General features: G+C 45.7%; 1 protein-coding gene across 2 annotated transcripts in view; it reads left to right on the top strand.

The window, feature by feature from the left end:
• tr-alpha (thyroid hormone receptor alpha) overlaps positions 1–13086 on the top strand; it is a 109239-nt gene extending 96153 nt beyond the window's left edge. Inside the window, exons 6-10 of one of the 2 annotated variants that reach the window (XM_014192391.2) lie at positions 109–256; positions 405–610; positions 7458–7604; positions 8394–8652; positions 8989–13086. In XM_014192391.2, the coding sequence (XP_014047866.1) occupies positions 109–256; positions 405–610; positions 7458–7604; positions 8394–8652; positions 8989–9239 (1011 nt within the window). In that variant the 3' untranslated portion in view covers positions 9240–13086. 2 annotated transcript variants of the gene reach the window in all.
• Positions 13087–15541: the final 2455 nt, after the last annotated feature.

Here is a 15541-nt window from a genome sequence, read left to right as displayed (position 1 = left end):
ATGGGATTTTCAACAACCCAAAAAAAAAATAGCAACGTGGTTGATTCAACGTCATAATGTTGATAACGTACTTTGACATAACTAAGTTGATGCAACCAATGTCCACAGGGTTTCTTCAGGCGCACTATCCAGAAGAACCTTCACCCGGCTTACTCCTGTAAGTACGATGGCTGCTGCATCATCGACAAGATCACAAGGAACCAGTGCCAACTGTGTCGCTTCAGGAAATGCATCGCAGTTGGCATGGCCATGGACCGTGAGTGACACACACACACTCCATGAGTGTGTAACCATGAGTGTCAACCATATATATCGCACCTACCTTCTCACTGCTTTACACTCCCATTACCTCTACATTTAGTACTGAAATACAGTAGGTTCACAAAACAACTCTGTGTCCTTAGTGGTGCTGGACGACTCTAAGCGGGTAGCCAAGCGGCGTCTGATTGAGGAGAACCGGGAGAAGAGGAAGAAGGATGAGATTGTGAAGACCCTGCAGACGCGTCCGGAGCCCGACAGCTCGGAGTGGGAGCTGATTCGCCATGTGACAGAGGCCCACCGCCACACCAACGCGCAGGGCTCCCACTGGAAACAGAAACGCAAGTTCCTGGTGAGATGCTAGGCTAATCTAAAGTTGGCTAGGCTAGGGCTAAGTGAGACTAAGTTGTTGCCAGGCAACCAGGCAAATGAGACGCAGTATGAAGAGTTTTATTGTTGAAAGTAAAGTTGATGTGGATCTGCTCAGAATGGATTGATTCAGTGCATATCTGAGGTGTTGATAACCACAGCCTCGAAAACAAGCATAACAGAAGTACTGGTCCAATCTGTCTTTCTCTCTCTTTCTAACACTCAGTGCATCACCTCATTCACTCACTCACTCAGTGCATCACCTCATTCACTCACTCACTCAGTGCATCACCTCATTCACTCACTCACTCAGTGCATCACCTCATTCACTCACTCAGTGCATCACCTCATTCACTCACTCACTCACTCAGTGCATCACCTCATTCACTCACTCACTCACTCAGTGCATCACCTCATTCACTCACTCACTCAGTGCATCACCTCATTCACTCACTCACTCAGTGCATCACCTCATTCACTCACTCACTCACTCACTCAGTGCATCACCTCACTCACTCACTCACTCAGTGCATCACCTCACTCACTCACTCACTCAGTGCATCACCTCACTCACTCACTCAGTGCATCACCTCACTCACTCACTCAGTGCATCACCTCACTCACTCACTCAGTGCATCACCTCACTCACTCACTCACTCAGTGCATCACCTCACTCACTCACTCACTCACTCACTCAGTGCATCACCTCACTCACTCACTCACTCAGTGCATCACCTCACTCACTCACTCACTCAGTGCATAACCTCACTCACTCACTCACTCAGTGCATAACCTCACTCACTCACTCACTCAGTGCATCACCTCACTCACTCACTCACTCAGTGCATCACCTCACTCACTCACTCACTCAGTGCATCACCTCACTCACTCAGTGCATCACCTCACTCACTCACTCACTCACTCAGTGCATCACCTCACTCACTCATTCACTCACTCACTCAGTGCATCACCTCACTCACTCACTCACTCAGTGCATCACCTCACTCACTCAGTGCATCACCTCACTCACTCACTCACTCAGTGCATCACCTCATTCACTCACTCACTCACTCAGTGCATCACCTCACTCACTCACTCACTCAGTGCATCACCTCATTCACTCACTCACTCACTCAGTGCATCACCTCACTCACTCACTCACTCACTCACTCACTCAGTGCATCACCTCACTCACTCACTCACTCACTCACTCAGTGCATAACCTCACTCACTCACTCACTCAGTGCATAACCTCACTCACTCACTCACTCAGTGCATCACCTCACTCACTCACTCACTCACTCAGTGCATCACCTCACTCACTCACTCACTCAGTGCATCAACTCACTCACTCACTCAGTGCATCACCTCACTCAGTGCATCACCTCACTCACTCACTCACTCAGTGCATCACCTCACTCACTCACTCACTCACTCAGTGCATCACCTCACTCACTCACTCACTCAGTGCATCACCTCACTCACTCACTCACTCACTCAGTGCATCACCTCACTCACTCACTCACTCACTCAGTGCATCACCTCACTCACTCACTCAGTGCATCACCTCACTCACTCACTCAGTGCATCACCTCACTCACTCACTCAGTGCATCACCTCACTCACTCACTCAGTGCATCACCTCACTCACTCACTCAGTGCATCACCTCACTCACTCACTCAGTGCATCACCTCACTCACTCACTCGCTCACTCAGTGCATCACCTCACTCATTCACTCACTCAGTGCATCACCTTACTCACTCACTCACTCAGTGCATCACCTCACTCACTCATTCACTCACTCACTCAGTGCATCACCTCACTCACTCACTCACTCAGTGCATCACCTCACTCACTCAGTCAGTGCATCACCTCACTCACTCACTCACTCACTCAGTGCATAACCTCACTCACTCACTCACTCAGTGCATCACCTCACTCATTCACTCACTCAGTGCATCACCTTACTCACTCACTCACTCAGTGCATCACCTCACTCACTCACTCACTCAGTGCATCACCTCACTCACTCACTCACTCACTCAGTGCATCACCTCACTCACTCACTCACTCACTCACTCAGTGCATCACCTCACTCACTCACTCACTCAGTGCATCACCTCACTCACTCACTCACTCAGTGCATCACCTCACTCACTCACTCACTCAGTGCATCACCTCACTCACTCACTCACTCAGTGCATCACCTCACTCACTCACTCACTCAGTGCATCACCTCACTCACTCACTCAGTGCATCACCTCACTCACTCACTCAGTGCATCACCTCACTCACTCACTCACTCAGTGCATCACCTCACCTCACTCACTCAGTGCATCACCTCACTCACTCACTCAGTGCATCACCTCACTCACTCACTCAGTGCATCACCTCACTCACTCACTCAGTGCATCACCTCACTCACTCACTCGCTCACTCAGTGCATCACCTCACTCACTCACTCACTCAGTGCATCACCTCACTCACTCACTCACTCAGTGCATCACCTCACTCACTCACCACTCACTCTCAGTGCATCACCTCACTCACTCACTCACTCAGTGCATCACCTTACTCACTCACTCACTCAGTGCATCACCTCACTCACTCATTCACTCACTCACTCAGTGCATCACCTCACTCACTCAGTGCATCACCTCACTCACTCAGTGCATCACCTCACTCACTCAGTGCATCACCTCACTCACTCAGTGCATCACCTCACTCACTCACCACTCACTCAGTGCATCACCTCACTCACTCACTCAGTGCATCACCTCACTCACTCACTCAGTGCATCACCTCACTCACTCACCACTCACTCAGTGCATCACCTCACTCACTCACTCACCACTCACTCAGTGCATCACCTCACTCACTCACTCACTCACTCACTCAGTGCATCACCTCACTCACTCACTCACTCAGTGCATCACCTCACTCACTCACTCACTCACTCAGTGCATCACCTCACTCACTCACTCACTCACTCAGTGCATCACCTCACTCACTCACTCACTCAGTGCATCACCTCACTCACTCACTCAGTGCATCACCTCACTCACTCACTCAGTGCATCACCTCACTCACTCACTCAGTGCATCACCTCACTCACTCAGTGCATCACCTCACTCACTCACTCACTCACTCAGTGCATCACCTCACTCACTCACTCACCTCACTCACTCAGTGCATCACCTCACTCACTCACTCACTCACTCAGTGCATCACCTCACTCACTCACTCACTCACTCAGTGCATCACCTCACTCACTCACTCACTCACTCAGTGCATCACCTCACTCACTCACTCACTCACTCAGTGCATCACCTCACTCACTCACTCACTCACTCAGTGCATCACCTCACTCACTCACTCACTCACTCAGTGCATCACCTCACTCACTCACTCACTCACTCAGTGCATCACCTCACTCACTCACTCACTCAGTGCATCACCTCACTCACTCACTCAGTGCATCACCTCACTCACTCACTCAGTGCATCACCTCACTCACTCACTCACTCACTCAGTGCATCACCTCACTCACTCACTCACTCAGTGCATCACCTCACTCACTCACTCACTCACTCACTCAGTGCATCACCTCACTCACTCACTCACTCACTCACTCACTCAGTGCATCACCTCACTCACTCACTCACTCAGTGCATCACCTCACTCACTCACTCACTCACTCAGTGCATCACCTCACTCACTCACTCACTCACTCAGTGCATCACCTCACTCACTCACTCACTCACTCAGTGCATCACCTCACTCACTCACTCACTCACTCAGTGCATCACCTCACTCACTCACTCACTCAGTGCATCACCTCACTCACTCACTCACTCAGTGCATCACCTCACTCACTCAGTGCATCACCTCACTCACTCAGTGCATCACCTCACTCACTCAGTGCATCACCTCACTCACTCAGTGCATCACCTCACTCACTCAGTGCATCAACTCACTCACTCACTCACTCAGTGCATCAACTCACTCACTCACTCACTCAGTGCATCAACTCACTCACTCAGTGCATCAACTCACTCACTCACTCACTCAGTGCATCAACTCACTCACTCACTCACTCAGTGCATCAACTCACTCACTCACTCACTCAGTGCATCCACTCACTCACTCACTCAGTGCATCCACTCACTCACTCACTCACTCACTCAGTGCATCAACTCACTCACTCACTCACTCACTCAGTGCATCAACTCACTCACTCACTCACTCACTCAGTGCATCACCTCACTCACTCACTCAGTGCATCACCTCACTCACTCACTCACTCACTCAGTGCATCATCTCACTCACTCACTCAGTGCATCACCTCACTCACTCACTCACTCACTCACTCACCACTCACTCACTCACTCACTCACTCACTCACTCACTCAGTGCATCACCTCTCTCACTCTCTCACTCACTCAGTGCATCACCTCACTCACTCTCTCACTCACTCAGTGCATCACCTCACTCACTCTCTCACTCACTCAGTGCATCACCTCACTCACTCTCTCACTCACTCAGTGCATCACCTCACTCACTCTCTCACTCACTCAGTGCATCACCTCACTCACTCTCTCACTCAGTGCATCACCTCACTCACTCACTCACTCACTCACTCACTCACTCACTCAGTGCATCACCTCACTCACTCACTCACTCACTCAGTGCATCACCTCACTCACTCAGTGCATCACCTCACTCACTCATTCACTCACTCAGTGCATCACCTCACTCACTCATTCACTCACTCAGTGCATCACCTCACTCACTCATTCACTCACTCAGTGCATCACCTCACTCACTCACTCACTCAGTGCATCACCTCACTCACTCACTCAGTGCATCACCTCACTCACTCACTCACTCACTCAGTGCATCACCTCACTCACACACAGACAAAACAGGCTGCACTTATGAATACATACAGTACCTGTCAAAAGTTTAGACAATATGGAATAATAGTGAAGACATCAAAACTATGAAATAACACATGGATTTATGCAGTAACCAAAAAAGTGTTAAACAAACCAAAATATATTTGAGATTTTTCAAAGTAGCCACCCTTTGCCTTGATGACAGCTTTGCACACTCATGGCTTTGATTGAGCCAGTCAGTTGTGTTGTGACAAGGTAGGGGTGGTATACAGAAGATAGCCCTATTTGGTAAAAGACCATGTCCATATGGCAAGAACCTCTCAAATAAGCAAAGAGAAACAACAGTCCATCATTACTTTAAGACATGAAGGTCAGTCAATGTGGGAAATTTCAAGAACTTTGAACTTTTCTTCAAGTGCAGTCACAAAAACCATCAAGCACTATGATGAAACTAGCTCTCATGAGGACCGCCACAGGAAAGGAAAACCCAGAGTTACCTCTGCTGCAGAGGATAAGTTCATTAGAGTTACTAGCCTCTGAAATTACTGCCCAAATAAATGCTTCAGAGTTCAAGTACCAGACACATCTCAACATCAACTGTTCAGAGGAGACTGCGTAAGTCAGGCCTTCATGGTCAAATTTCTGCAAAGAAACCACTACTAAAGGACACCAATAAGAAGAAGAGACTTGCTTGGGCCAAGAAACACGAGCAATGGATATTAGACCGGTGGAAATCTGTACTTTGGTCTGGAATCCAAATCTGAGATTTTTGCTTCTGACCGCCGTGTCTTTGTGAGAAGAAGACTAGGTGAACGGATGATCTCTGCATGTGTGGTTCCCACCGTGAAGCATGGAGGAGGAGGTGTGATGGTGTGGGAGTGCTTTACTGTTGACACTGTCTGTGATTTATTTAGAATTCAAGGCACACTTAACCAGCATGGCTACCACAGCATTCTGCAGCGATCTGGTTTGGGCCTTAGAGGGACTATCATTTGTTTTTCAAAAGGACAATGATCCAACACACCTCCAGGCTGTGTAAGGGCTATTTGAGCAAGAAAGAGAGTGATGGAGAGCTGCATCAGATGACTTGGCCTCCACAATAAACCGACCTCAACCCAATTGAGATGGTTTGGGATGAGTTGGACCGCAGAGTGAAGGAAAAGCAGCCAACAAGTGCTCAGCATGTGTGGGAACTCCTTCAAAACTGTTGGAAAAGCATTCCAGGTGAAGCTGTTTGAGAGAATGCCAAGAGTGTGCAAAGCTGTCATCAAGGCAAAGGGTGGCTACTTTGAAGAATCTCAAATATAAAATATATTTTGATTTGTTTAACATTTTTTGGTTACTACATGATTCCATGTGTGTTATTTCATAGTTTTGATGTCTTCACTATTATTCTACAATGTAGAAAATAGTAAAACTAAAGAAAACCCCTTGAATGAGTAGGTGTGTTCAAACTTTTGACTGGTACTGTATATTTGAAAATACAGGTAGTGGAATATTGGAATGCATTTGGAAATACACTTGGAATGTATTGACATGTATTTGAAAGTACTCGTATACATTTATTTTCAAGTACAAATATTTAAATACTCCATGCATTTGAACCCAGGTCTGTTTGGTCCTAGGGTTTTTTGAAATAATGTATTTGGAAACAAGTATTTCAAAATACTTTCAATTAGTAAGCTATTTATAGGAAATCATTTTAAAATAGTTTCAAATACTTCAAATAGAAGTAGTTTTATTTCTGCCACATTATTTGAAAATACTCAAATGCACAGAAAATAAGTATATAAATACTTAAATGCGCATACATTTGAACCCAGGTCTGGTAAACAACCGAATTAAATATCAAGCCAAAAGTGGATGTTGGTTGATCTGACTGTGTTTGCCCGGTGGGACGATTCATTAGACGCCATCTTTGTGTCCCCAGCCTGAGGACATAGGTCAGTCCCCCGGGGCTCCCACCCCAGACGGAGACAAGGTAGACCTGGAGGCCTTCAGCGAGTTCACCAAGATCATCACCCCTGCCATCACACGCGTCGTCGACTTTGCCAAAAAACTGCCCATGTTCTCAGAGGTGGGTTTAAAGCACTGTGTGTCGTGTGCCTGTGCATTTGTGTGTGTGTGTGTGTGTGTGTGTAAGTTCCTGTGTGTCTCTGTCCTGTGTCCTCATTTGTCCCTGTGTGTCTCTAATGGGGCTCATCAACCAACACACACTTGACTGTGATTACCACCACCTCTTTCTCCTCCTTCAGCAGAACTGTTTGTCATGGTGTCTGTCTGTTCGTTTCTACGTGCGTGCTTGTGTTATACTGTATATTCACCACTGCCTCCGGCATATGACTCAATCTGCTCTATAATGAGGAGATAATGCTGCTGTTTCACACTCACTCATTCACTCACTGAGAGTACTCAGACTAGGGTGCACAGAACTCACCTTCATCCACAGACAGTCCCGAAAGATTGTGATTCACCAGTTATGTAATCTGTAGCTGGACTATCATTACAAATAAACATCAACGCAGTCTCACTGGCCAGCAGAGGAATAATGTAGCTAACTGTTGTGGTTACGGTAGCTGCTAGAATTACTGGATATTTAGTAACATGTTCTCTTTCAGTTTGTTCCCAGGCTGTGTGTATAATGTACATATGCCCTATAGTTGCCTTGTGAGGACTGCATGTGTGTGTGTGTGTGTGTGTGTGTGTGTGTGTGTGTGTGTGTGTGTGTGTGTGTGTGTGTCTTGACCTTTAGTGCCATCTACCTCAGCTGACTGTAGGTTTCCTCTCAGGCCCCTCACTGCCATGGGATGACCTGATTTGTGTTTATGTGGTGTACACTCTAACAGTCTCCCTCTCCTCCCTCCAGCTGCCTTGTGAGGACCAGATCATCCTATTGAAAGGCTGCTGTATGGAGATCATGTCGCTGCGCGCCGCCGTGCGCTACGACCCAGAGAGCGAGACGCTTACCCTGAGCGGCGAGATGGCGGTGAAGAGGGAGCAGCTGAAGAATGGCGGCCTGGGCGTGGTGTCGGACGCCATCTTTGATTTGGGCAAGAGTCTGGCACAGTTTAACCTGGACGACTCGGAGGTGGCCCTGCTGCAGGCTGTGCTCCTCATGAGCTCAGGTGAGGAGCCAGGAGGCTGTGGAAAGGTTATAACAACTCTATGAGCAGACATAATATCTTAATGAACAGACATAGCAGCTCCATGAACAAACAAAACAGTCAATCAATGGAAGGACATCAGGATCATAACCACTTTAAGAACAGACATAACCACTTTAAGAACAGACACAACCACTTTAGGAACAGACATAACATCTTTATGAACAAAGAACAGCTGAATGAACACACTGAAGGTCTCCCTATGTTGGTAACGTTTTATGAACAAGCTTCAATATCTACCATTTCTCTAGTATCATTATTGGTCTTTAAAGGTATGTATTTGTGCGTTCCTCTCAGATCGCTCGGGCCTGACGTCGGTAGATAAGATCGAGAAGTGCCAGGAGACGTACCTGCTTGCCTTCGAGCACTACATCAACCACCGCAAGCACAACATTCCCCACTTCTGGCCCAAGCTGCTGATGAAGGTGACGGACCTGAGGATGATCGGGGCGTGCCACGCCAGCCGCTTCCTCCACATGAAGGTGGAGTGTCCCAACGAACTCTTCCCTCCGCTCTTCCTGGAGGTCTTCGAGGACCAGGAAGTATGAACTGACCCCTAACTTCTGGCCTGGAAGAGAGAGGGGGGAATTATTAGGGGAAAAGAAAAGGGGTAAAAATTGTCCGCTTTCTTTGTTTTGTGAAACACAATATCACCACCAGCAACACGGATAGTCACCAAGAAAAAAGTCTCAGAGAAAAACAAAGGCTTTCTTTCATTTTGATAATTCGTTTCTGGCCGCTCTTGTGGCTGCTGGGGCCCCCCTCTAAAGTGGGGTTCTCTGGCTGCGCTGTGCGTCTCTATCTAACAGAGAAGCTAGCAGCCCTGAGCGGTGTTCTGCCCCTGTGTTGTTATACACCAGGTGCACATGTATGCAAACCCAAACCCCCGAGGTCTGGTTGGAGTACTGGTACTGGTGTAGCTCTGTGTTAGTGGAAGGCAATCGCTCTGAGAGGCAGATGGCTGACACAAACACACACACGTACATTCACAGACAATCAAAAACCTTTACAAAATCAAACCTCACACACAAATCCACTGATGTACATCTACATTCACCTAACACACACACACTACTATAGACAAACATATTCATACATGGACTGACATAGCTTTTCAGAGCCGCCCGTCACTCGAGCAGGGCAGATAGCTGCTGTATTTTGTCCCACAATTGAGCTTCCATCAGAGCCTCCAACCAGCTCCCCTCTTCACCGGCCTCCTCACCAGCCTCCACTGGGACAGTTACCAAGTGTTCCCCCCACACTTCTCCCTTTTGAACTCTTCCCTTCCAACCCCCTGATGTGCAGCCCGAACTCCTCCTAGCCAAGACGTGTACTTGTGAACCTACCTCCCTGTACCTTACATACCTCCCTTACACAGAGTTACACATAAACCTCCCTTTAGGACAGTGCAAAGACACACACCTATTTATGGATACAAACCGTATCCAATTTGTTGTGCAAATGTGCAAGTGTACCTTCATGTATATACACAACCCTTTACCCTCATACATACAAGTACTGTATACCTATCTTACTGCAGGTATACAGTACACCGGTCTACCTGCATGCACATATACCTCTGTACCTGCATTATATACCCACTGGTTTACCTCCATGTACTTCTCATCCTATACATACCTGTCTACCTGAATACAGTCATACCTCTCTAACTATATATTATATTATATATATATATATATATATATATATATATAGTAAACATAACCTTCTGCCTGTGTAGATGAGTACATCTCATCTATATATACCTCTCTCTGTGTGTACACACACAAAACAATAGTTTGCTGTTCTTTTACCTCATATATGACAGTTGACCCTCACCTAGGTTGTCATTCCACCCGTCCCAAACCTCCACTACATCTCCCGTTTGGACTGCACTGCACTTCCTGGTTGCAGACTGTGTGTGTCTCTGTTGCCCTGCCCATCACACAGGACTCCCGCCCCCTCTGATGTGGGATCGTTTGAGGGACGGGGAGAGGTGTCACTTACCTCGCCGGTGGTTACACCACAGGCCCCACCTCCAAACTGACAGATTCTACCTCGCCTCTCATGTCAGTGTAGATGCCCCTCTGAGTGCAAAACACATATACTTCCACAGTTGCCAATATGGACCTGTTTGGTCCCCCTACTACCCTGTTCAGTATGGTTCTATGACCCCATGAGATGCGAGAGGCTGCAGATCAACATGCATAGCAGTCTTTATCTTTTACACTTTTATTTTTGAAGTACTTTTATCACACAGGACCAAGTCTCATAATGGATTCCCCCATTTATCTATGTTCAAGACAAACAACAAACCCACTGGCAGTATAAAGATTCTGTGTCTGACAAACTCAAAGGAAACTTTCTTTCTTAGGAAAAGACAGACCGTACACCTTGGAAGCCAACTGAGCTCGATGGATGGGCCAAAGCGTTGTTATTGTAGACGTTGTTATTGTTGTTATTGTGGTAAACAAACACGAAAAAATACTCTAACTCAGTTCAGTAGTATTCACCTGTGGATGGATACCCTGGTTCTCAATGTGGCAGGTCCAGAGACGAGACAAGAATGAGAGGCCTAGCCAATGCAACCTGCCACATAATGTACTTTTTACAGCACCATTCACAGTAGCAACCCCCCTTTCTCCTAAAGTGAGGAAAAAGGGTTGCCCCAGAGAGCCACAAAGCCTTTGAGATGATTCTCTGACTGTCCTCTCCACACATCCAATCCTACACCCAGCCAGCTCTGCGCTTTCTCTACATGTCCCCCTCCTCTCTCCTTCAAAGCCATTGACAGTTGTTTGTTTTGCACTAAAGGGATGTCTCCCCCTGTATTTTCCCTATATATGCGCCGTGTTGGGATACAATCCAGATCACCGCCACTCCTAATACAATACCTCCCCTCTCCTGCAGTTTTACCCTAATCCCTAGCTTCAGCCCGGTGCCTAACATTCTGTCACAACACATACACACACACACACACACACACTCTCTCAGTATTACCACAAGGGGATTTAAAGGAACCTAGAAGCTCTTAACTGTATGGAAAATAGGATTTCATTCAATCACGTGCGGAGATGTGATATGGCTCACTTGAAAAAGAGATGCCGATCTCAATGTGACTTTCCTACTTAAATAACGGATACATAAAAAAAATATATATATATATATATATATATATATATATATATATATATATGCAGTATAATGATAATCAACTCTTTTGTCACTGTGAACGAGCCAGGCTTTGACCAGACGGTTGGTTTGGATAAGGTGTAGAAGAGGGTTGGCTTTTAGCTGTGAACGACATGGAAATGTTCCCCAGAAGGGGTCGTTATAAACAACATGTCGAAGAAGGGAGCATTCCCACACAGCTAGTGGTCCCTAGACTACGGTACTGACAATCTCACGCAGAATCAGACTCACCAGCACCGCAGAGCACACTGCCTTCAGACCCCATCAATCGCACCAGCACAGCAGATAGATTCTCAGGCTCTTGCTAGCCATCCTCCTGTCAGGAGAATGTGTATACAATCAACTGACAAATGTTAGCTTAGGTATGTCCTTCCACACTACCCCCACACCTCCCATTCTCCACACTGTTCCTATTGCACCACCTTAACTAACCACACTACTAAACCAGGGATATCATGTACATTCTGGAACTCAACACATTTCTCCCCCTGACACACATTGACTTCTTTAAATGGAGAATCTCCATTGAACATGCTTCTTAGTCCAGGACTAGACTTAATCTGGGTCCAGGAAACTAGCCCCAATCTCCCCCCCCCTTTAAGACAATCTCATGCTTTGCCCTCACTCGCTTTAACCTCCCCATAACCCCTTCCTCCCCACAACATGGCTGTCTCGCTCCCCTCTGAACATCCAAGCGAACCCCAACCAAAAGTAGCACTTTGAGAACTTGGAGAGGAACGGAAATCCCAGGTACATGAATGATATGTCGTTGTGAGGAATGTAAAAAAAAAAAAAATGAAATGGTGAAGTCCCAGACTGAAAATGTTGTGCACTAATAAGTGTCGTTCTGCATATTTGTGATGTCATACTTCTGGGTTGAAATGCTGTTTGTCTGACAGATTGGTTTCAATAAAGTTTTTTTTTCTGTTTAGAAAAAGAGACTCAGGACTGAAAGCCCAGAAACGGAGGGGAAGAAAAGACGATTTGGATAAAAACAAAAATGTTATGATTATTGTTTGTTTGTTGTTTAGCATTTGATTTAATTGTTAGGTTAATGTCTGTGTTGTCGGAGCTTGACTGATATGATGCTTTACTGTGTAAAACAAACGGCTGTAGACACTTTCTGAACGTCTGTGCGGTGTAGGGGCTGCGTCCCAAATGACCCCCTATGTCTGACGCAGATGAAACTTCACTTTGATCTCAGCTGTTTTGTACTGTTCGCTCCAGGTGGAAGACGCCCCTAACTCACTGATCCGTTTTCTGCTTATACTCTACCCAATCTTAACCTTGGTCTATAGATGGGTTAAAGTAAAAAGGACCTTAGGTGAGAGCTTGGTGGAAACGTCACCCATGAATTTGCCGTCTGTCTGTCTTAATGTAAACAGGAATATTATGTTTTTTTAAAGGGGGAAAAAATCAAAAAACAGAAAACTAAAAAAATGATTAAACAACTGTTCATACCTCAGACAATGAAGTTGAAACAAAATGAAAAGGAGTTGTGGTTCACATGCATGAATAGCCAGCCGCCGTATCGTATGCTCACATTGATAGTGTGAAGCTTCTTGACAGGAACTGTATATAAAACGACGCCATCTTAAATTCAAGCGGTATTTTAGGCTTTCGACATTCGCTCTGACACGCATGTTTCTCATAACCACTTAATCCAATAGGCTCAGATAGACTCACAGGATCAGGAGATGTTTAGGTGACGTTCCCTCTACATAGTGTGTATTGGGATGTCCTGGCTAAAGTATTAAATGTAGCTCAACAAGATGTCTATAACTGTTTTTTTTATGTCCCTCCATAACTGCCTAACCAAGCCTGGTCCCAGATCAGGCTGTCTTGTAAACTCCTATGGTCATTATCACGGTTGGCAAGACGGCACAAACCGGTCTGGAGGCAGGCTACGTCAGTACCCCTGTAAACGCTAGACAAATCATATAGATATTGCTGCTTTGCAGAATGCGATAGTGGCTCTTGCGCTCAGACACTCACCAATTAATTATTTTTGGGTTCATAGGTTATGACAAAAAAAAAAAAAAAACACATCGAGAGATGGTGGCATCCCAGAGCTCTTTATTTGTGTTGTTAAAAAGTTACTTACGTCAAACGTTCTTAACCTTAACCCCTACTCAACAGCCAGTGTAATCCCGTGGCGCGTTATTCAAATACCTTAGAAATGCAAAACCTTCCATTTTTCAAAAATATGACTATTTTACACCATTTCAAAAAGGCTTTACAACGAAAGCAAAACATTAGATTATGTCAGCAGAGTACCCAGCCAGAAATAATCAGACACCCATTTTTCAAGCTAGCATATAATGTCACATAAACCCAAACCACAGCTATATGTAGCACTAACCTTTCATGATCTTCATCAGATGACAACCCTAGGACATTATGTTATACAATACATGCATGTTTTGTTCAATCAAGTTCATATTTATATCAAAAACCAGCTTTTTACATTAGCATGTGACTAGCATTCCCACCGAACACTGCTGGTGAATTTACTAAATTACTCACGATAAACGTTCACAAAAAGCATAACTATTATTTTAAGAATTATAGATACAGAACTCCTCTATGCACTCGATATGTCCGATTTTAAAATAGCTTTTCGGTGAAAGCACATTTTGCAATATTCTCAGTAGATAGCCTGGCATCACAGGGCTAGCTATTTAGACACCCAGCAAGTTTAGCACTCATCAAAGTCAGATTTACTATAAGAAAAATGTTATTACCTTTGCTGTCTTCGTCAGAATGCACTCCCAGGACTTCTACTTCAATAACAAATGTTGGTTTGGTCCAAAATAATCCATCGTTATATCCAAACAGCGGCGTTTTGTTCGTGCGTTCAAGACACTATCCGAAAGGGTAAATAAGGGTGGCGAGCATGGCGCAATTCGTGACAAAAAAATTCTAAATATTCCATTACCTTACTTCGAAGCATGTCAACCGCTGTTTAAAATCAATTTTTATGCCATTTTTCTCATAAAAAAGCGATAATATTCTGACCGGGAATCTGCGTTTAGGTAAACAGACAAAAGAAAAGAAAGCATTCGGTCGACTCGGGCACGCGCCTAAGCCCATAGTACTCTGAGCGGCCACTTGCCAAAAGCGATAAAGTGTTTCAGCCAGAGCCTGCCTCGATATCGTTCAGCTTTTTCCCGGGCTCTGAGAGCCTATGGGAGCTGTAGGAAGTGTCACGTTATTGCAAAGATCCTCAGTCTTCAATAAAAAGAGCCAAGATGAAACACTACTTCTCAACAGGCCACTTCCTGCATGAAATCTTCTCAGGTTTTGGCCTGCCATATGAGTTCTGTTATACTCACAGACACCATTCAAACAGTTTTAGAAACTTTAGGGTGTTTTCTATCCAAAGCCAATAATTATATGCATATTCTAGTTACTGGGCAGGAGTAGTAACCAGATTAAATCGGGTACGTTTTTTTATCCGGCTGTGTCAATACTGCCCCCTAGCCCTAACAGGTTAATGTCCAGTTTCTTACTTGGGTACGTTTCCCTTCCTCAACCTGCTCTTGAGCCAATTATTTTTCTGAAATTGGCCATTGAACTATGTCCAAACCATCTTAAACGATGTGCTTGCTCTTCTCTCAGCTTACCTTCATTAACACTGGTATGAAAGGACCAGATA

The sequence above is a fragment of the Salmo salar genome, chromosome ssa03, assembly GCF_905237065.1.
Source record: "Salmo salar chromosome ssa03, Ssal_v3.1, whole genome shotgun sequence".
Classification (NCBI taxonomy): domain Eukaryota; kingdom Metazoa; phylum Chordata; class Actinopteri; order Salmoniformes; family Salmonidae; genus Salmo; species Salmo salar.
This window is presented reverse-complemented; position numbering and strand designations above follow the sequence as displayed.